Source organism: Clarias gariepinus, chromosome 26 (genome assembly GCF_024256425.1).
Source record: "Clarias gariepinus isolate MV-2021 ecotype Netherlands chromosome 26, CGAR_prim_01v2, whole genome shotgun sequence".
NCBI lineage: Eukaryota > Metazoa > Chordata > Actinopteri > Siluriformes > Clariidae > Clarias > Clarias gariepinus.
In genome coordinates this window covers 16,429,348-16,450,383 of record NC_071125.1, presented here as the reverse complement: position 1 = coordinate 16,450,383, position 21,036 = coordinate 16,429,348, and the positions used below count along the sequence as shown (strand labels likewise).

The 21,036-nt window shown below is 40.0% G+C and overlaps 1 protein-coding gene and 3 non-coding genes across 4 annotated transcripts; 3 read left to right on the top strand and 1 right to left on the bottom strand.

Moving 5' to 3' along the window:
• Positions 1–3,165: 3,165 nt before the first annotated feature.
• LOC128514577 (small nucleolar RNA U3) lies at positions 3,166–3,378 on the top strand. The gene has a single exon (XR_008356528.1). It is a non-coding gene; the product is annotated as a small nucleolar RNA U3 (small nucleolar RNA).
• Positions 3,379–6,243: 2,865 nt separating this feature from the next.
• On the top strand, positions 6,244–6,713 carry LOC128513866 (serine/threonine-protein kinase pim-3-like). The gene is made up of 3 exons (XM_053487418.1): positions 6,244–6,285; positions 6,337–6,429; positions 6,507–6,713. Exons 1-3 carry the CDS (start codon positions 6,244–6,246, stop codon positions 6,711–6,713), a joined length of 342 nt encoding a protein of 113 aa, XP_053343393.1.
• A 385-nt stretch (positions 6,714–7,098) lies between these two features.
• Positions 7,099–7,309, bottom strand: LOC128514546 (small nucleolar RNA U3). The gene has a single exon (XR_008356504.1). It is a non-coding gene; the product is annotated as a small nucleolar RNA U3 (small nucleolar RNA).
• A 4,509-nt stretch (positions 7,310–11,818) lies between these two features.
• Positions 11,819–12,031, top strand: LOC128514562 (small nucleolar RNA U3). Its single transcript, XR_008356514.1, has one exon. It is a non-coding gene; the product is annotated as a small nucleolar RNA U3 (small nucleolar RNA).
• The last annotated feature ends 9,005 nt before the right edge of the window (positions 12,032–21,036 follow it).

The following is a 21,036-nucleotide window of genomic DNA, read 5'->3' as shown; positions in this document are numbered from 1 at the left end:
CTGAGTGACAGAAGATGAACACTGGACCATAGCAATAGAGAATGAGATAGTTTCAGCAGAGGAAGTGAACGAGTCCCCTCTTGTCTGTTTATATACGACACCACTGTTGTGTTGTCTGTCCTGATCAGAACATGATGGCCTGTCAGAGCCAGACAAAAATGTCTCAGGGCTGAAAACACTGCTAACAGCTCCAAATAGTTAATGTGAAGCCTGCGTTGTTCCTGTGACCACGCCCCCCTGAACGCAGAGCCATCGCACAGAGCGCCCCAGCCGCTGAGGGAGGCATCTGTTGACACCACTTTGTGAAACGACACCCTGCCTATCGGAGAGCCCTGACGTAACAGCCTGGGTTTCCTCCATGGCAGAAGGCTGACATGCATGACGGTGTCACTGTCAGCCCCTTGTTGAGGTGGCGCGCCGCACATAGGCGGTGAGAGTGCACCCAGCGCTGAAATGCACGCATGTTCAACAGCCCAAGAGGCACCACAGCGATCATAGACGCCATCATTCCCATTAGCTGTAAGACACTCGGAAACGGAGTTTGTGTTGCAACTGAAACAGAGCAAGGCAGCGCTGAAATGCGGCTATTCTGTGCTCTGAGAGACGTGCTTGGCTGGTAACAGAGCATATCTCCAGACCCAGGAATGGGTTCTGGCGTTCCGCCAGAGTGCAGCCTCATCGATGGCACTGGGCTTTTTTGTTTTGCAACATTGTAAACAGGAAAACTCTTTATTGGTTTTAATAATGCAACATTCACATGGCTTACAAAAGGCACAATTTTTGGGGCAATCAAACTGTAAGCATCGAGGGCACTTGCTGTAAATCCCTGAGAATTTTTTAACACGCCCGAACTGGGGTTCATAATTCGAGCATAAACACTTGTGTGTGAGGGGGGGGATTGTGCTTGGGAGACTGTGTAAGGGAAGTGCAGCGCCGTTTGGGACTGATTTCCTGAACATAACATAGCGGCCTCTTGGGCGGCATTGAGAGAGGAGAAACAGTGTCTCCCTGCAGCCAGAGCTCCTCTCCCTTTAAAATCTGAGCTAGGAGGAGTGAGGATTCTTCCTCCTAGTCGCTGCATCCTTCCGGACGCATGGTGGGGGGCCCATACCCCAGACTGACTGCCGTGGGTTTTGCCTGGGAGGCTGTTGCTTCACCGGCCAAAAGCTCGAGGTAAAGTGCACGAGCAGTGCACGCTTAAGCGCAGTAAATCTTCTCCAGCTGGGCAGAGGAGAATCTACAGTGTTTGGACGGAAGGACAGTAGGGCCAGACACTCCATGATCATGCGAGGGTGACAAATAAGCTGCCAAAGATGGCTCCATTGGCAGTGGGCTAACTAGTCCTGCTTTCTCAGCTCCGTCTAATTCCAAATACTGTCTGTAACCCGGCACTGATACACGGGTCGACAGCGGCTTGCTCCATGACGACGTTAACTCGCCGACAAAGTCGGGAAACATAGGCAAGCAGTTTTTAAGGGTTGTCGGTTCAAAAGGAAGAAAAAATCCTGCGAACCTTGACGGTTTTTGAGCCGGCTGCGAGGAGGGCCACTCCACCTCCAGCTTCTCGGCCGCTCGGCGGTAGAGAGCAAAAAATGAAGTGTTGTCCCGAGCGGCTAACGCAGTAGCAGCGGAGCTCTGAGCGGGCGGCAAAATTTCATGCTCGTCCTCCGACAAGCCATGCATCTCTAGGCCGATGTCGAGCAAGTCATCATCCTCGAAAGCATGCTGCTCGGTGCCTGGCTGCTGACCAGCGCTGTAGGAGAGCCCACGGTCCTCCGACCCCTCGAGATACTGTACCACTGAGCCACCAGTAGCCGTCTGCGTTTAAAGCGCATAAAAACAATAAAACAATACCATTATAGGCTAACGTCATACATCTTTGTAGTCCTTTTGCACACGCGCGGGTGCGTTACAATAATAATAATAATAATAATAAATTCGGAGAACTACTACTAATAATAATAATAATTCTGAATGAAAATGATGAATAAATACATAACAGTTTGAGCTTGACACGTTTATGAGCTCTGTCGCTTGCTGTCAATGGGCGCCTAAGAGACATAACATTTTTCGGCTTCAGTAGACACACGATACTTTAGACTGAAACACGACTGCCCCCTACAGGTATTGAAGGGCATTTTCACAGCTTGCCGGCTGTGGGTGCGGGGACTTCTGACGAAAATTCCTCGTCAGCAGGCACAGGCGAAGCTGGGACTGCTAATTCGGAAAGAAGGGGGTCCTGCTGAGCGACCGTATTTCTCCCCAGGATCCTTTCCACGAACGTGACCCGTCTTTCCAGCGTTGAGCGCCGGAGCTGGCAACAAAGCGCACATGACTCGGGCTCAGCTAGAGCTCTCCTAGCATGGAGAATTCCCAGACAGACAGGGCACGCTTCGTGGTGGTCCTTCTCGTGCAAGGAGAAGCCGCATTCCTGAGGACAGGGGCAAACAGCGGACCTCTTCTTTGCCACATTAGCTTCCATGCTCATGCCAGCTAGCGCTGTTAGCACAACTAAACAGAAGCCAACTAAACTGAGATGTCGGTAATGTTCTGACTGACAGTGAACTTAAAAGTCAGCGCTCCGCAGGTAGACGACTCACCAAAATGAGGCTGTTGTCGCTAACACCAACAAGAGCAGTTAAGCTGATTTTAAGCGCAGTCTTGTAAAGTAAAATGTAGAGTTAACTAGCAGCACCTAGAAAACTCTATGGAAAAGGTGTTCACAGCGAGGTGAAGAGCGTAAGAACTGAGCAGGTTAAGGCATTGTACTACGGTTCAGAAGATCCCAGGTTCCAACCCCACAACCACCGAGTTGCCACTGTTGGGCCCTTGAGCAAGGCCCTTAACCCTCAACTGCTCAGATGTGTAATGAGAAAAAATGGATAAGAGCGTCTACCAAATGCCCAAATGTAAAAAATGTAAAAACTAAGGGCCGTGGCAACCGTGGCGACGATGGTTTATAGGTGTAGGCGGGGCTACACCTACGTCACCACAGGTTTGCCTGCCTTTACGGCATGAATAAAGGTGGCTTCAGCCAGGACACGAGAGGGCGTGATATCCCATACAATATGTGTTGTACCGAGTGAATTGACTGAAAGGGAACCTGCCATTTTCATGATTTTTGTGTTATTTGGGGTCAGTGAGTGTCTGAGGGGTGGAAAAGGTAAGACTATACTTTCAGGGATCATTTCTATAGTTTCTAACTAGGAAATGTGATTGGAAAGTGTTACGTCTCCCTAATTACGATGATGAGTTATGATGTACTTTTCTGAGCATGAATCAGATTATAGCTTTGTGTTTCATGGATGAGCTATAGTTGTTGATGAGTGTTTTCTGTCTTTAAAAGACATCAGAAGAAAAGTACATGATCAGAGTGATTTTATCAATTTTCTTTTAAAATCAAGTTTGAATATTAGTTTTGTTTTCTCCATGAAATACTGTTTAAAACAATTACAATAATTTCAGTAGTTTGTTGTGAAATCTGATACATTTTCATGTGTAAAATTCCGCATTTATGAAGTTTGTTGAGTTAAAATAAAGGTAAGCAATTGTGGCATTTTTTAATAGCCTGACTAAAAGTTTGACAATGTGAATAAATTGATATTCAACTGGTTCCCTACACAAGAAAACACAAGATGGTGGTTATGCCTTAATGATGTCAAGTTTCATTTAAAATATTCACATTTATAGTTTTCATTCAACACATCCAGACAGTTCTTACTGAAATCTAAAAGTCAAATTTCCACAGCATCAGCAACAGGTTATCCCTGCAAGGGGAACTAAAGTACACGGTGAATTAAGTACCTTGCAATGTCATTAACACATCGATTGTGTTAGCAAAAAAAAAAGACAAATTAACCAATAGGAAGCTATCTTCATACTGTAGCATTGTCAATCTGTGATTTGTCAGAACTATGTCAAGAGAATCCAGGATTGAAGGATTAACAAAAAGGATGAGGTTGCTGTTGCCCTGCCAACCAACTGTAAAGTCAGATGCCCTTCTACATCACTGTAAGCCCGTGGTTCTCAAAGTGTGGGGAATACAGACATGACTAGTGGGGTGCAATGAACAGGAGGGAATTAGTGGAAAATAATAGGAAAGTATCTATTCTAATTCATATGGAACTCCAAAGTGTTTTAAAATAAATAAATAAATAGGACATGATGAAATAAATAACTCTATGAATAACTAAGACACATCTATGTTATATGAGAATGATATTGTGAAATACTGTAATGGAACATATTTTGAAAAAAAGCATATCTTTGTGAAATATATTGCACTCTGCCATATAAATTTACTTATTATTATGAAATAATATTTTATGGTCATTATTTTTCCCAATAACAGAGATTATTGCAGAGGCATTTTTTTTTAATTCATGCTGTTTTTATTTTAAAATCTCCTTTTTTACAAAGGCCTATTTATTTCATAATGCGACTTTTCAGCAGAATGAGTCGTTCTGTCAATCAGCGTCAGTGGGTTGGGCCTGCGCGCCTATTGGCTGATCCTTTAACATCGATTAGTTTCCCTGGATACCTGCTCCGCTGCTACAGCTAGCAATAACGTGCAATAACGTGAGAGAGATGGATCCCTTTTCGATACAACAAAGAATGAATAATTGCCATGGTTGAAAATTGACAAAAAAGAAAAGGTGGAGCTGAAAATTTATGCGACAAGAAGAATAAGCTTTAAAAGCAGATGCTGTGAAATTCTTCAAAATTAACAGATTATGCCTTTGGCGTGAGGGGAAATTAAAGTTCCAGATAAACTGGAACAAAAAAACCGGCAACATTAGCTCGAGCTAGTAAACTAGTTACTCATTTTAATTATGATTGTAGACAATATTAATTCAAAATAAGGCTGAGAAAATATTATTTTGAAATAATATTGACTACAATAATAATTACTAGCATAAGCTGATGCTGCTACTAATTTTATTCCAGATGACCTGTTCAGTTTAATTGGCATCATTTTCACTCTGGTAGAGAAGGTGAGATGTGTTGGTCATCATCAGCAGGCACTGGTTCATCATCACTGACTTGCAGCTTACACCGATGAGTGGTATATCTTATACTGACTGCATCAAGATGACCCCCCCCCCCTCCCGCGACCTGCTAAAATATTGTCTTTATAGTTTTATATGTTGTTTGTCTTAATGTTCTTTTCTTTGTTTTACAAATATGACCCAATATATACTATCGTTCAAAAGTTTGGGGTCACTTGCAAATTTCTTTGTTTTTGTTTAGTGATTTATTTTCTACATTCTACAACAATACTGGGGATTTCAAAACTATAAAATAACACATATGAAATTAGGTAATTATCTAACAACAAAAACAACAGTTAGTTGTTATTTTACACAATTGTCAGCCTTTCTGTAATAGTTCTTGCAAGAACATTATTGTCAAGTGCATTTGCAAAATCCGTCAAGCACCATAATGAAACTGGCTCTCATAAAGACCATCCCAGGAGGGCGAGACCAAAACCTACCTCTGCCACAGACGAGAAGTTCATTTAGAGTTATCAGCCTGAAAAATGACCAATTAACAGCACCTCAGATTAGAGGCGTTATGAAGTCTTTACAGAGCGTAAGTGGCAGACAAATCTCAATATCAACTGTTTAAAGGAAATTAATGCATTTTTGGACGCCTTCAGCATTCCTTTACAATGTAGAAAAAAATAAAAATCAGGAACGATCATGGAGTTAGAAAGTGACCCCAAACTTTTGAACTGTGGTGTATGTTCAGTAATACTTCAAATAATAAGCTTAAAAAGCATTTTTTTCTGTATTGCGTTATATTTTTATACTAGTAAGTTGTGCGCTAAGTCAAAAGTTATGGAAGATGGCCAACTGGTGTGAACTTCAGTCAGTTCTGCTCATTTTAGTAGATCAGATAGAGAGGGATAATTTACCAGTAAACACTGCACTGCCACCTACTGCATATAATACGTATTGCACCAAATCGATACTTCATACGCTATTTATCATATATATGCATATATACTGCATATAGGCTTCATATATGCGCATATATCCTCATATAAGTTCTTTCCATCTGGGACCAGAACGGAGGTACGTTACAATCCAGTTTTGTACAAATGGTGGTGTGATTATTTCAGATGCCCCCTTTTTTTTTTTTTTTAGATTAATTGATCAGAATAATTGTTGTCTGTCTATTTATTTATTAGTGGCGTTTGCAGCACGGTACGTGGTGGGAGAGCTGCTGGGAGAAGGAGGCATGGGTTCGGTCTACGCTGGAGTGAGGAAGGCAGAAAAATCGGTAAGTTGCGTGCACATATACACTTAATTACATTTACATGGAAATCATCAGGAAATCCTACTTTTCCTAATTATGTTTGGTGTATGTGAACAGGTCGCTATTAAATATGTGGACAAATCTGTCTGCAAGGAGTACATCAGCAAGGTAAGTAGACCTACTCCACACTTCACAATCAGGTCTCAGAAACCTCTCCCACTAAATTCGTGCTAACCCGATTTCAGCCTGGAGAAACACACAGCCTGCCTCTGGAGGTCGCGTTGATTCAGATGGTGTCCATTCCACCTCGTTCTGAGAACCTGGTGGAGCTATTGCAATGGTTTAAGGTGTCTGTTTGCTTCATCTTGGTTCTGGAGCGACCCAGTCCTTACATGGACCTGCATGAGTTCTGCACTTGTATCAACAGCCCACTGTCTGAACCGCTGGCTTGACACATCAAAAATGCTTTTGAAATTTGTGTCATTGGACAGATCCTTACACTGTTTACTAATTTCCTAACTAAGTTCCATCAGTTAAAAGCTGTTAGGAAGCACAACTGTTTTGTGTGGAAGTTCCTTTAACCAATATTTCCTAAGTAGGATATAGAAAATTTTATTTCCTTTATTTCCTTAAAAAATTTAGTCATACATTTAAACATATTACACTTGCATCCTGTCATATTTTTATTCTTTAAGAAACAAAACAGATGCCAGGTTGCAGTATTTCAGTTATCAGATTTTATAGAAATTCTGTTTTATTCTTGTGCTCATCTCAAACAGAATTGCTGAATAAAACAAAGCTAATCTTTAAACCCATTTTTCAAAAGGAGTTGTCAAAATTGTTCTGATCATGTACTTTTTTTTATGTCTTTCATGACACCCATAACACTCATCAACAATTATAGCTTACGCATAACACACTCACTATAATCTGATTCATACTCAGAAAAGTACATCACATCTCATCATTATGATTAGAGAGACACGACACTTTCCAACCACATTTCCTAGTTAGAAACTATAGAAATGATCCCTGAAAGTATAGTCTTAGCTTCTTCTTCCCTCAGACACTCATTGACCCCAAATAACACAGAATTCATGAAAATGGTAGATTTTAGTCTACATTAAAAGCACCTACACAGCAATTCACAGGCAAGTAATCTGTAAAACAATTACAGTAATAATTTTTTCATACATCTTGTAAACCAATAAAGTATTTTTGTTATACGCTTTTCAATATAATACATTTCGTAATAGTATTAGTTTTTGTTTAAAAAAACTATTTAACATTTCATTTTTATAGTGTGGAAATTTCACAGCAGCAGCAAGTACAGTATCTGAGGTGCTTACGATACCAGGATAAGGCACTAAGAAGTTACATCTGCGTTGGTGCCATTGCAGGATGTCCTAAATGGTGGAATTTTGTCAAAGAAAAGCAGAGAGTACACTTAATAAGTGCCCTCCAGTGCCACCAAGGCAGACATCCCTTTTCTATTATTATTATTATTATTATATGAGACATGTCTTCTTTGTCTTTCGGCTGTTCCCTTTCAGGGGTCGCCACAGCGAATCATCTGCCTCCATCTAACCCTATCCTCTGCATCCTCTTCTCTCACACCAACTAACTTCATGTCCTCTCTCACTGCATCCAGAAATCTCCTCTTTGGTCTTCCTCTAGACCTCCTGCCTGGCAGTTCCAACCTTAGCATCCTTCTACCAATATATTCACAATCTCTCCTCTGAACATGTCCAAACCACCTCAATCTGGCCTCTCTGACTTTATCTCCAAAACATCTAACGTGGGTTGTCCCTCTGATAAACTCATTCTTAATCCTATCCATCCTTGTCACTCCCAAGGAGAACCTCAACATCTTCAGCTCTGCTACCTCCAACTCTGCCTCCTGTCTTTTCTTCAGCGCCACTGTCTCTAAGCCGTAAAGCATCGCTGGTCTCACCACTGTCCTGTACACCTTTCCTTTCATTCTCGCTGATACTCTTTTATCGCACAACACACCTGACACTTTTCTCCACCCATTCCAACCTGCCTGTACCCGCCTCTTCACCTCCTTTCCACACTCTCCGTTGCTCTGGACCGTTGACCCCAAGTACTTAAAATCCTGCACCTTCTTTACCTCTGCTCCCTGTAGCCTCACCAATCCTCCTGGGTCCCTCTCATTTACACACATGTATTCCGTCTTGCTGCGGCTAACCTTCATTCCTCTGCTTTCCAGAGCATACCTCCACCTCTCCAAATTTTCCTCCACCTGTTCCCTGCTCTCGCTACAGAGCACAATGTCATCTGCAAACATCATAGTCCATGGGGACTCCTGTCTTACCTTATCTGTCATCCTGTCCATCACTAGAGCAAACAAAAAGGGGCTTAGAGCCGATCCTTGATGCAGACCCACCTCCACCTTAAACTCTTCTGTCACACCTACAGCACATCTTACCACTGTCTTACAGCTCTCATACATGTCCTGCACCACTCTAACATACTTCTCTGCCACTCCAGACTTCCTCATACAATACCACAGCTCCTCTCTTGGCACCCTGTCATACGCTTTCTCTAAATCTAAAAAGACACAATGCAACTCCCTGTTACCTTCTCTGTACTTCTCCGCCAGCATCCTCAAAGCAAATACTGCATCTGATGTACTCTTTCTAGGCATAAAACCATATTGCTGCTCACAAATGCTCACCTCTGCCCTTAACCTAGCTTCCACTACTCTTTCCCACAGCTTCATTGTCTGGCTCATTAGCTTTATACCTCTATAATTGCCACAGCTTTGCACATCTCCCTTGTTCTTAAAAATTGGCACCAATACACTTCTCCTCCATTCCTCTGGAATCTTCTCACTCTCCAAGATCTTGTTAAACAAACTTGTCAGAAACTCTACTGCCACCTCTCCTAAGCACTTCCATACCTCCACAGGTATGTCATCAGGACCAACAGCCTTTCCACTCTTCATCCTCTTCAACGCCCTTCTCACCTCACTTCTACCAATATTTGCTACTTCCTGTTCCACAACAGTCACCTCTTCTACTCTTTGTTCTCTTTCATTTTCCTCATTCATCAACTCCTTAAAGTACTCCTTCCATCTTCCCATCACCCTCCTGGCATCTGTTAGTACATTTCCATCTCTATCTTTAATCACTCTAACCTGCTGCACATCCTTCCCATCTCTATCTCTCTGCCTTGCCAACCTGTACAGATCCCCCTCTCCCTCCTTACTGTCTAGCCTAGCATACAAGTCCTCATATGCTCTTTGTTTGGCCTTTGCCACCTCTACCTTCACCTTACTCTGCATCTCCCTGTACTCCTGTCTACTCTCTTCAGTCCTCTCATTGTCCCACTTCTTCTTAGCTAGCCTCTTTCCCTGTATACACTCCTGGACTTCCTCATTCCACCACCAAGTCTCCTTGTCCACTTTCCCCTTACCTGATGATACACCAAGTACCCTCCTACCTGTCTCCCTGATCACATTGGCTGTAGTTGTCCAGTCAACTGAAAGCACCTCCTGACCACCCATAGCCTGTCTCAACTCCTCCCTAAAGACTTCACAACATTCTTCCTTTCTCAGCTTCCACCACTTTGTCCTCTGCTCTGCCTTTGTCCTCTTTGCCTTCCTCACCACCAGGGTTATTTTACACACAACCATTCTGTGTTGTCTGGCTACACTCTCCCCTACCAACACTTTGCAGTCACTGATCTCTTTCAGGTTTTTCTCAGGTTTTTTCTCTTTCAACGTCGACACAAGATGTAGTCGACCTGAGTGCTTCTGCCTCCACTCTTATATGTCACCCTATGTTCCTGCCTCTTCTGGAAGAAAGTATTTACTACTGCCATTTCCATCCTCTTTGCAAAGTCCACCACCATCTGTCCTTCTACATTCCTGTCCTGAAGACCAAACCTGCCCATCACATTTTCATCACCTCTGTTCCCTTCCCCAACATGTCCATTGAAGTCTGCACCAATCACCACTCTTTCACCTCTGGGGATGCTCTGCATCACTTCATCTACCTCACTCCAGAATTTCTCCTTCTCTTTTAACTCACATCCTACCTGTGGGGCATAACCACTAACAACATTGAACATTATCCCTTCAATTTCCAGCTTCAGACTCATCACCCTATCTGATACTCTCTTCACCTCTAGAACATTCCTTACAAACTCCTCTTTTAGGATAACTCCTACTCCATTTCTTTTCCTATCCACACCATGGTAAAACAATTTGAACCCTGATCCTAAGCTTCTAGCCTTGCTACCTTTCCACCTGGTCTCCTGTACACACAGTATATCCACCTTTCTTCTCTGCATCATATCAACTAACTCTCTTCCCTTCCCTGTCATGGTCCCAACATTCAAAGTCCCTACTATCACTCCTAAACTCTTGCCTTTCCTCTTCTCTCTCTGCTTACGAACACGCCTTCCTCCTCTCCTTCTTCGACCAACAGTAGCCCAATTTCCACCAGCACCCTGTAGGTCAACAGCACCAGTGGCGGTCGTTGTTAACCCGGGCCACGACCGATCCGGTATGGGAATTATATTCTTGACTCGCATCATTGATTTGGCAAATGTTTTACGTCGGATGCCCTTCCTGACACAACCCTCTGCATTTATCCAGACTTGGGACTGGCACAAGAAGACACTGGATTGCGCCCCCCCGTGGTTGCATTTATATGAGACATGTGCCCCCTGAATAGTGAGCGAAGCAAAAATCTCTGTTTCATCATTACATGAAAATGCTGCTTTGAGACAGTGACAATTGTTAAAAGCACTGTTTAAATAAAATTGAATTGAATTGAAATTAAAATATCTTTAGGTCAAGACTCATTGGCAGTTATCACAAACACTAGACTGGAGATGTGGCTGGCAAGGTTGGCACAACCAAGTATTAGGTTTAGGGGCAATTACTTTTTCAAATAGAGGTCGGCAGGTTTGGAATATTTTTCATTAATAAATGAAATCATCATTTAAATATTGTATTTCATGTCAGATTTCATCCAATATATTTAGAATTAACTAAATATTCTTACATTTCATTAAGTTTTTTACTTATGAATAGTTGCCCTAACCTCATGCCATATAGACACAGTGTATTCCTGAAAAAGTACAAATCCTCTAAAATAATACTTTAGTATACTTTTTGTTTTTAGCATAATTTAGGTGAATTGCTGTGTTTTGGTATAATCTAAAATTCACTATTTTCATGATTTCTGTGTTATTTGGGGTCCTTAAGTGTATTAAAAAGTGTATTTCTAGGGAAAATATTTACCGAAAGATATATAATCTTATAAAATTTTTCTGTGTTTGTGAAAGTAGGAACGTTGTAGGACTAACTAAAAGTGCACACCTTGTTTTGCAAAATCTTTAGTGATGCTTGATTCAAAGTACAAATCATCTAAAATAATGCTTAGATGCAGTAAGGGTAGTTTGTATTTTTAGCATAGTTCATGTGAGATTTCTGTATAGTTGTTTAAGTAGAGAAGCTAAAACCTACCATTTTCATGATTTTTGTGTTATTTGGGGTCAGTGAGTGTCTGAGGGGTGAAAAGGTAAGACTATGCTTTCAGGGATCATTTCTATAGTTTCTAACTAGGAAATGTGATTGGAAAGTGTTACGTCTCCCTAATCACGATGATGAGTTATGATGTACTTTTCTGAGCATGAATCAGATTATAGCTTTGTGCTTTATGGATGAGCTATAATTGTTGATGAGTGTTCTCTGTCTTTCTAAGACATCAGAAGAAAAGTACATGATCAGAGTGATTTTATAAAAAAAAAATGAAATTAAGTTTAAATCTTAGTTTTATTTTCTCCATGAAATACTATTTAAAACAAGCAGAATAATTTCATTAGTTTGTGGTAAACTTTGGTACTTTCTCAAGTGCAAAACTCCCTTTTTGTGAAGTTTGTTGAGTAAAAATAAAGGTGAGTAAGTGTGGCATTTTTGATAGTCTGAGTAAAAGTTTGACAAATTATGTGATTAAGTTGGTTTTCAACTGGTTTCCTACGCAAGAAAACAAAAGATGGTTTTTATGCCTTAATGATGTCAGTTTCATTTAAAATACTCACATTTATAGTTTTCATTTAACACATCCAGACAGTTCTTAATGAAATCTAAAAGTGAAATTTCCACAGCATCAGCAACTGGTATCCCTGCAAGGGGAACTAAAGTACACTGTGAATTAAGTACCTTGCAATGTCACTAACACATCCATTATTTTTCTATCATTATTATTATTATATAAAACATATTCTTCCTAAAGGTGAGCGAAGGAAAAATTATCTCTGACCAATACAAAGAAATGCCTTCACATCAAGGCTCGTTGCCAGTTATCATGAATGCTTGGTTACAGTTCTTGGGGGGCAGGGGACAACCCTTCCTACTTTTGACATAGAGACAGGTTTGGCCATTTGTTCATTAATAAATCAAATCATCATTTAAAGCCATATTTGGTATTTACTCAGGTTATTTATGTGTATGGTGGCACGGTGGTTTAGTGGTTAACATTGTCATCTTGCACCTCCAGGGTCGAGGGTTCAATTTCCATGTTGAGTCTGAGTGCATGGAGTTTGCCGTTTCTTTCCATAATCCAAAGACATGCAGATTAGGATGGCTTGCATTCCCAAATTGCCTGTAGTGTGTAAATGAGCCTGTGAATGTGTGTATGTGTGTGCCCTGCGGTAATTTGGCACCCTGTCTAGAGTGTACCCCGCATTGTGCTATGTCTCTTGGCATAAGCTTCAGGCTCTCTGCGACCCTGTATACAGGACAAGGCAGTATAGATGATAAGTGAATGAGTAATGTTTGTGCCTTCATCCTCCTGTCAGGAGCTTATAATCTCCCTGGACAACAATCGAATCACTCTTTCAGTTACCTTGAGGTAACTCTGGACAATCAACTGTCATTTTTCTAACATGTTGCTAATGTTACTTGTTCTTGACATTTTTTTCTTTACCATGTTAGAGAACATGGTCCATTTCCTTTAGAAGTATAATAGTGGCAAAATTTCCCAAAGAAAAATTGCATGTTGAATTACAAATTACATTTGCTCCCCTTCATTTTAACTCAACTAACTTGAGTTAAACACCTGAAATAGTATCAGATTTTACAACAAACTATTGAAATTAATGTGCTTGTCTCAAACAGTATTTCTTGAAGAAAACAAAGCTAATATTCAAACTTGTTTTTAAAAGAAAATTGACAAAATCACTCTGATCATGTACCGTCCAAATCGTTCTACTGATGATGCCATCTCTCATCTCCTCCACACATCACTTACTCACTTGGACACTAAAACGGGGAATTACGTTAAAATGCTCTTCATCGACTACAGCTCTGCATTTAATTCCATAATTCCCTCCACACTCATCACCAAGCTGGAGCACCTGGGACTAGGGCTGGGTATCGAGTTCGATACTTTTGAAGCACCGACCGAATCATCTCAATACTATCGAGTATCGAAAAAATCATTTTCGTTCGGTGCCAAATTTCGATACCCAAAAGTATAATCTTGTCATCGTCAGTGAGCTACAAAAAGTGCGGCATCCTTAATGTGCCCGGATCAAATGCTGGTGATTGGCTGCTGCGAGACTGCCTTGAAAATCAATAGTTTACAGCGGTTACGCCCACTCGCCCAGAACTTGTCAAATGTGAGGCTGTAATGCACACTACACTTTAAACCGTAGCAATAAAATTTTACGCAAACGATGTTTAAGCGATCAAAAGTATGGCTACATTATGCCAAGATTGACGGCAACAGCGTGCGATGCAATATTTGTAAAAAGGTTATCGCGTCCAAGACTGGCAACACGTCAAATATGATGAAACACCTGACAGTACACGGAATTAATTTGCGAGCAGAAAGTTGCTCCGTGTTTGAGTGCAAGAAGATCACGCCGGTGCAGTCATCATCATCCTCTCAGTATTTTCCTGACTCGGGGCCTCCAACAACATGCCCACCACAAGCGTCGTCCTCCGTGACTGATGAGGATAACGGCGCGATGACTGGGGCTCCGACAGGTAAACCGACATACAGAATCGGCTAACTTTTAGCGCTTCATGCTTGTGTACCGTTAAAGTTAAGTTTAAGTTTGTGCAGGGTCACTTTAATAAATCATTTTTACCTTATGCAACGTTATGTACTGTTTGATGGCTTTAAATACGTAGCTATGTTGATGCTAAAATGCTTTAGTGATTCTTAAAAGGTTAGTTCACTGAAAAAAATGAAAATTCTCTCTAATTACTCACCCTAATGTTGTTCCAAACCCATAAGACCTTTATCTTTAGAACAAAAATTAAAATAATTTGGATTTAATTCAAGAGCTTTCTGATCCTCTCATAGATTTACTGGATATGCATTTTTCAATGCCCAGAAAGGAACCAAAAACATCAAAATAAGTCCATGTGATATCAGTGGTTCAATCAAAATTATAAGAAGCTGTGAGAATACTTCTGTGTAAAAAAAACAAAAATAACTTTATTCAACGATTTATCTATGGGAGGATCAGAATGCTCTTGGATTAAGTCCAAAATATCTTCATTTATAGATAATTAATAAAAGAATTTTCATTTTTGGGTGAACTAAACCTTCAAGCGACAGTGAGCCTCACAAATACTTAAAACTGATTGAACTTTATTAAAACTGTTTACACTGATCTATTATGTTAATTACACTTTGTTCATTTTGTGCCTTTGTTTACTGGTCTTAGAGATAAGCCTGCTGTGAAAAGTGTCACAAACATCCTGAAAAATAAAACCAAAGTTTCTCAGAGATTATGTGTATTATGTAATCTTTTTAAAATATTTTTCTTAAATAAAAGTATCGAAAAAAGTATCGTTCGGAACCGGTATCGAATTCAGGGTATCGGTATCGGTATCGATAATTTTGGAACGATACCCAGCCCTACCTGGGACTTAGCTCATCTCTGTGTCAGTGGATCTCTAATTTTCTAACTGGCAGACCACAGGCAGTAAAGATGGGCGGACATGTCTCAGCCTCCATTACTCTCAGCACTGGAGCGCCCAGGAGTGTGTTCTGAGCCCCCTGCTCTACTCTTTGTACACATATGACTGTGTGGCTACTACTAGCTCCACCACCATCATGGCCTACCTGAAGGAGATTAGAAATCTGGAGAACTGGTGCCAAAGGAACAACCACCTTCTAAACGTCAGTAAGACAAAGAAGTTGATAGTGGACTTCAGCACTAAGCAGGAAAGGAACTACCAGACCCCCGTCATCAACGAGAGCCCAGTGGAGAGAGTGGACAGCTTCAAATACCTCTGTTTTCACATCACACAGGACCTGTCATGGTCCTGTCACATCAACACCATGACGAGCTCTACAGTGGGTGGTGCGATCAGCAGAGCGCATCATCCGCACCGAGCTCCCCGACCTGCACTCGATCTACAGCAGCTGGTGCTGGACCAAGGTCAGAAAGATCGTGAAGGACCTCAACCGACTGTTCTTTCTGTTGAGGTCAGGAAAGCGATTCCGCTCCAACACAGAGAGACTGAGGAGGAGCTTCTTCCCGCAGGTGATACGGTCTCTTAATCAGTACACCACACAGTACTGACTCACACTGACTTTTACACTCACTCTGGACATTCTGGACATTCACTTACAATAGTGGCCACTGCACATCTACACTTCGTGGTCATTAGTTAAATCCCTCTATCACCAGCCACTTTAAATAAATCACTTTAAGCATATTTGCACTCCACAAGACGCTTTAAATATGTGGATTGCACAAACCTGGACATTACCATTTTCTTTTTACCATTAATTTCATTCCACAAAAATGACATAAATCCATACCTACTTTGTACAGCTGTTTTATTTTTGTTCTATTTTTCTTCATATATTTTCTATATTGTGTATTTTTGTTGTACAGCTATTTTATTTAAACTTATTGTATTTTTTTATATTTATTTCTTATTTATAGTCTTTTATTTTAAGGTCGCGAGCAGTTGTCTAAGCATTTCACTGCATATCGTACTCTGTATGACTGTGTATGTGACAAATAAACACAGAGAACACTCATCAGCAATTAAAGCTCATCCATGAAACACAAAGCTATAATCTGATTTAGCAATTAAATTTGATCTAAATGTAAAAATAACCCTTACAGCATTTACAGTGCTTATAATTTTTGGCAATGCAATTTATTCTGGTTGTATATTTCAAATGAAAATGTAATTCAGACATTTAAAATTTTATGCAAAATGTTGACCTCACTAAATTGCTGTTGAAAAATATTTTCAAGTGTTAAAAACGCTATCTTTATTATTTTTCAACCATACAAATTTAGGTTGATGAAATTCAGGTAATAAAATCATGAATAAAGAAGATTGTTGGCTACATACCATCCAAAAACAACAAGAAAACCAAATTGGACAGAAGAGCAGTGTTTACTTTTAGCTTTATGTTCAGTGTTTGGAGAATATTTCTTATTCCGCCAATTTGTCCTCTGCTATAGAAACTCTGAAGCCTCTTAAAAGTCCTCCTCTCTACTCTTAGGAATTTTTACCTTGGTATAAAAGAGAGGTTTTGTAATGTTTCATTTTTATCTTTACTATGATTTGATTCAAAATTTAAGGGGTAATGTCATAAATCTTAGAATTTTCTTAGAATTTCGTTACTAGGACCAACTTTTAGGCTTGAGAAGTTTTGTGAATATGGGCCCTGACTGCCATCTCTGTTTTTCTACGTATTTTACAGCATGTGTACCAGCACCTCCCAAGAATTATGTGTTGAATTTGTGATTAAACACGGTATTGCACTTTAATACTGCCATGTCCGAAGTGAGACTATTACCCAATAAGAAGCTATCTTCGTAGCATTGGCAATCTGTGATTTGTCAGAACTACGTCAAGCGAATCCAGGATTGAAGGATTAACAAATAGGATGAGGCTGCTGTCCTCCCGCCAACCAACTGTAAAGTCAGATGCCCTTCCACATCACTGTAAGTAAACATTAGAAAGTGCAATAAGTGCGGGTAGAGATTAAAATATTTTGGTAAAATAAATAAACTTTTTTTTTAAACTAAACTACTACTAGAGCAGCAACTAAATATTAAAAACAAGACCTGAACACATACATGAGAAAAAAAGACTTTCGGTGAGGAACATGATGTCCACACAGAGTGGCTAGCTCTTACTGCTAAACTGCAGCTGGTGTTTTGATGGCTGTGATGCTTATATCGCTTTTTGTGTCTTTCTTGTCTAGATTAGTTACATATGTTAACTTCCTGTAGTGTTAATTTTATTGCGATTGACTAAAAACAGAAAATATGAAGTATTGAATTACCATAAATATAGGAATATAATCCATGTTTATATAATATGGTTTATAAGTTGTGTGTTTAATACATGTAGTCTACTGAATATTTTGATAAGAATGTACATTTAGTGTAAATCAGTGCATGCAACTTTTTATGTACAATTATTGCAGATATTTTGGAAGTTTATATGGCTGTCAAAGCGGCAACATATGATATACAAAACTAAAGTTTAAGGTTAAAGTTAACCTGACCTCGTTCTGAGCTGCACATATTAACATTGCTTCTAACTCATTTAAAAATGACCTCAATTGTAGTATTTTGAGCAAAAAGTGAGAAAAATTTTGTCTAAATATTGTCACATGATCCTCATTTTATTCTCATATCACTTAATACGAGAATGAGTAAGTTTACCATCATGATTCATATTTATATTTTTGGTACTTAGCCCAGACTAATGTTTTGCCTTCAGGGAATTGCCGTGTCCTGGGCTGTGGTGAGAACTACATGTCTGAAGGACATATTCAAACTTTTCCGGGCCTCTCTCTTGGGGTAAGAGCCTTTTTCTTTTCTTGTGTAACATTAACACGTTTAATCACCTGCCTGTTTCAGAAGTTATATTGTGTCCTGTTACGTCTCTTACAGCAGTCAGATGAAGAAACACAAGTCTCAGGAGCTTCTACAGTGCCTGGATGATCCTCAGCAACCAGAATCGTATTTCTTCTGGAAAATCATGGATCTGTTCTGTAACTCTGTAACTGTAAAGAGGTAAATGATGATGATTGTTTTAGAAAAAAAAGAAAAAATGTCTGTGCGTATGTGTCTAGACATGCTGGATATATATATATATATATATATATATATATATATATATATTTTTTTTTTTTTTTTTTTTTTTTTTACTGTAAGTCCTGATGCATGACATCGGTGCATGCCTGTTTAGGGCCTACATACACTTAAGGAGCAAAGTAACAAAAGTTACTACTGTATATTAGCACTTCAGCATCACCATCTACTGTATCTGACTGTGATTTGGATTGTATAATTCTGCATTGTTGTTAATGTGACTGTTCACTTAGCGTGTGTGTGGTGAGAACCTGGACCACTGGTGTTTTCCTCTTGTGCAGCTTTTATGCTCCGAAGCTCCAGACGAGCAGCTTAGAAAAGCCGTGATTAAAATGGCAGACGATCTTGGTATGGACAAGTAACAATATATATTTGTAATGATAACTTTATCATCAAATCAGGATTGTTTCATGATCTTTAATGTTTGGCTTTTTATCTGCAGCCTGCAGATGGCGAATGTTCACGGTGCATATCTGCTGCGTGGCGGCGCAATTGGAGCTGAGATCGTACGACTATTCCAGCTTCGACCTGTTTGGTTGTGAAAGGTATTTATTGCGTATGTGCGTTTAACGTACATGGATGTGATAATTTACCTTTACTCATGACTAAGATGTAATTCTCTTTTCCACCCACTTGCCTTTCGAGAAATCAGGCATCAGGGAAGCTATCGAGCGATCCGAGGTTTATGAATATGTGCTGTTTCATGACCTCAGGGTTTGCTTAGCCAAGCTTCCAGGTCAGATTTTTAAAATATTTTTTTTCCCATGTCAAATATAAGCAGGAATCATTGTATTAAGAACAAATTACTATGTCTGTCACAGGAGTACAAGCTCTTTGATGCTAGCATGCTAGCCAAGGAGGGACTTTCTGCTCAAGCGCTTGAGTATTGTAAATGTATCGCTAGAGCAGTCATCACCTCGCCGTCCAGCATCACAGCGGTCTTGATGGAGCAGATTGTTCAAGTAAATGTGATAAAATCCTTCATGAATTTATAGTGGTGTCTGATTACCGACCCACTTTCCCTGTTTGTCTTAAAGTTTTCTAAACAGCTTCACTGAGGGAAGACAGAGAAACCTGAATGGCTGCTGAAACTTCGTCGGCTCCATCAGCAGGACAAAGTGCCTTCATCTCCAGGGTTCCACTTTGATCCAGACAGGTTTTCAGGCTTTTCATCATTTAAACAGCCTGAGAGTCCTGTGCTCCGGTCTTCTCCTGTACAGCTAAACAGCACACCACAGGGGGAGGTACATTACAATCCAGCTTTTGTACAAATGGTGGTGTGATTATTTCAGATGCTTTTTTTTTTTTTTTTTATAGATTAATTCATCAGAATGATTGTTGTCTATTTGTTTAATAGTGGCGTTTGCAGCACGGTACGTGGTGGGAGAGCTGCTGAGAGAAGGAGGCATGGGTTTGGTCTATGCTGAAGTGAGGAAGGCAGAAAAATCGGTAAGTTGCGTGCACATATACACTTAATTACATTTACATGGAAATCATCAGGAAATCCTACTTTTCCTAATTATGTTTGGTGTATGTGAACAGGTTGTTATTAAATATGTGGACAAATCTGTCTGCAGGGAGTACATCAGCAAGGTAAGTAGACCTACTCCACACGTCACAATCAGGTCTCAGAAACCTCTCCCACTAAATCCGTGCTAACCCGATTTCAGCCTGGAGAAACACACAGCCTGCCTCTGGAGGTCGCGTTGATGCAGATGGTGTCCATTCCACCTCGCTGTGAGAACCTGGTGGAGCTATTGCAATGGTTTAAGGTGTCTGTTTGCTTCATCTTGGTTCTGGAGCGACCCAGTCCTTACATGGACCTGCATGAGTTCTGCACTCGTATCAACAGCCCACTGTCTGAACCGCTGGTTTGACACATCACAAGTGCTTCGAAATTTGTGTCATTGGACAGATCCTTACACTGTTTACTAATTTCCTAACTAAGTTCCATCAGTTAAAAGCTGTTAGGAAGCACAACTGTTTTGTGGGGAAGTTCCTTTAACCAATATTTCCTAAGTAGGATATAGGAAATTTTATTTTCTTTAGTAATTTAGTCTTACATTTAAACATATTACACTTGCATCCTGTCATATTTATATTTTTTTTAACAAACAAAACAGATGTCAAGTTTTAATACTTCAGTTATTATCAGATTTTATATCAATTTTGTTTTATTCTTTTGCTCATCTCAAGCAAAATTTCTGAACAAAACAAAGCTAATCTTCAAACCCACACTGAAAAAAATGAATCTGAGATGTTGTAAATGTAGCATAATTAAATCTGTGTATTCAACAATAAATAATCAAGTTTGTACGTTTACATAAATATATCTAAGTTAGAACTTAATCTGCATTTGTTAAGAATACAAGACAATGTGCATTTTTTCCTTAACATATATTTTTTACGTAATCCCTGACAATCTTTTTAAGTGGACACACACAACAAGCAATAATCTTGTTCATTTTACTCTGTTTAAATAAAACTGCCTCCCCGTGGAAAAAGCATGGGAAACCCCGTATCAAATTAGTGTACCAAAGCCTCATTGCGGTAGGAAACAACTCTTTGGAGCATTATGTTCACCTCGTGTGTAAAAAGTTTTAACGGGTTGTTTTTTTCTACCCAAACGCTGGGTTGCCGCTCTTG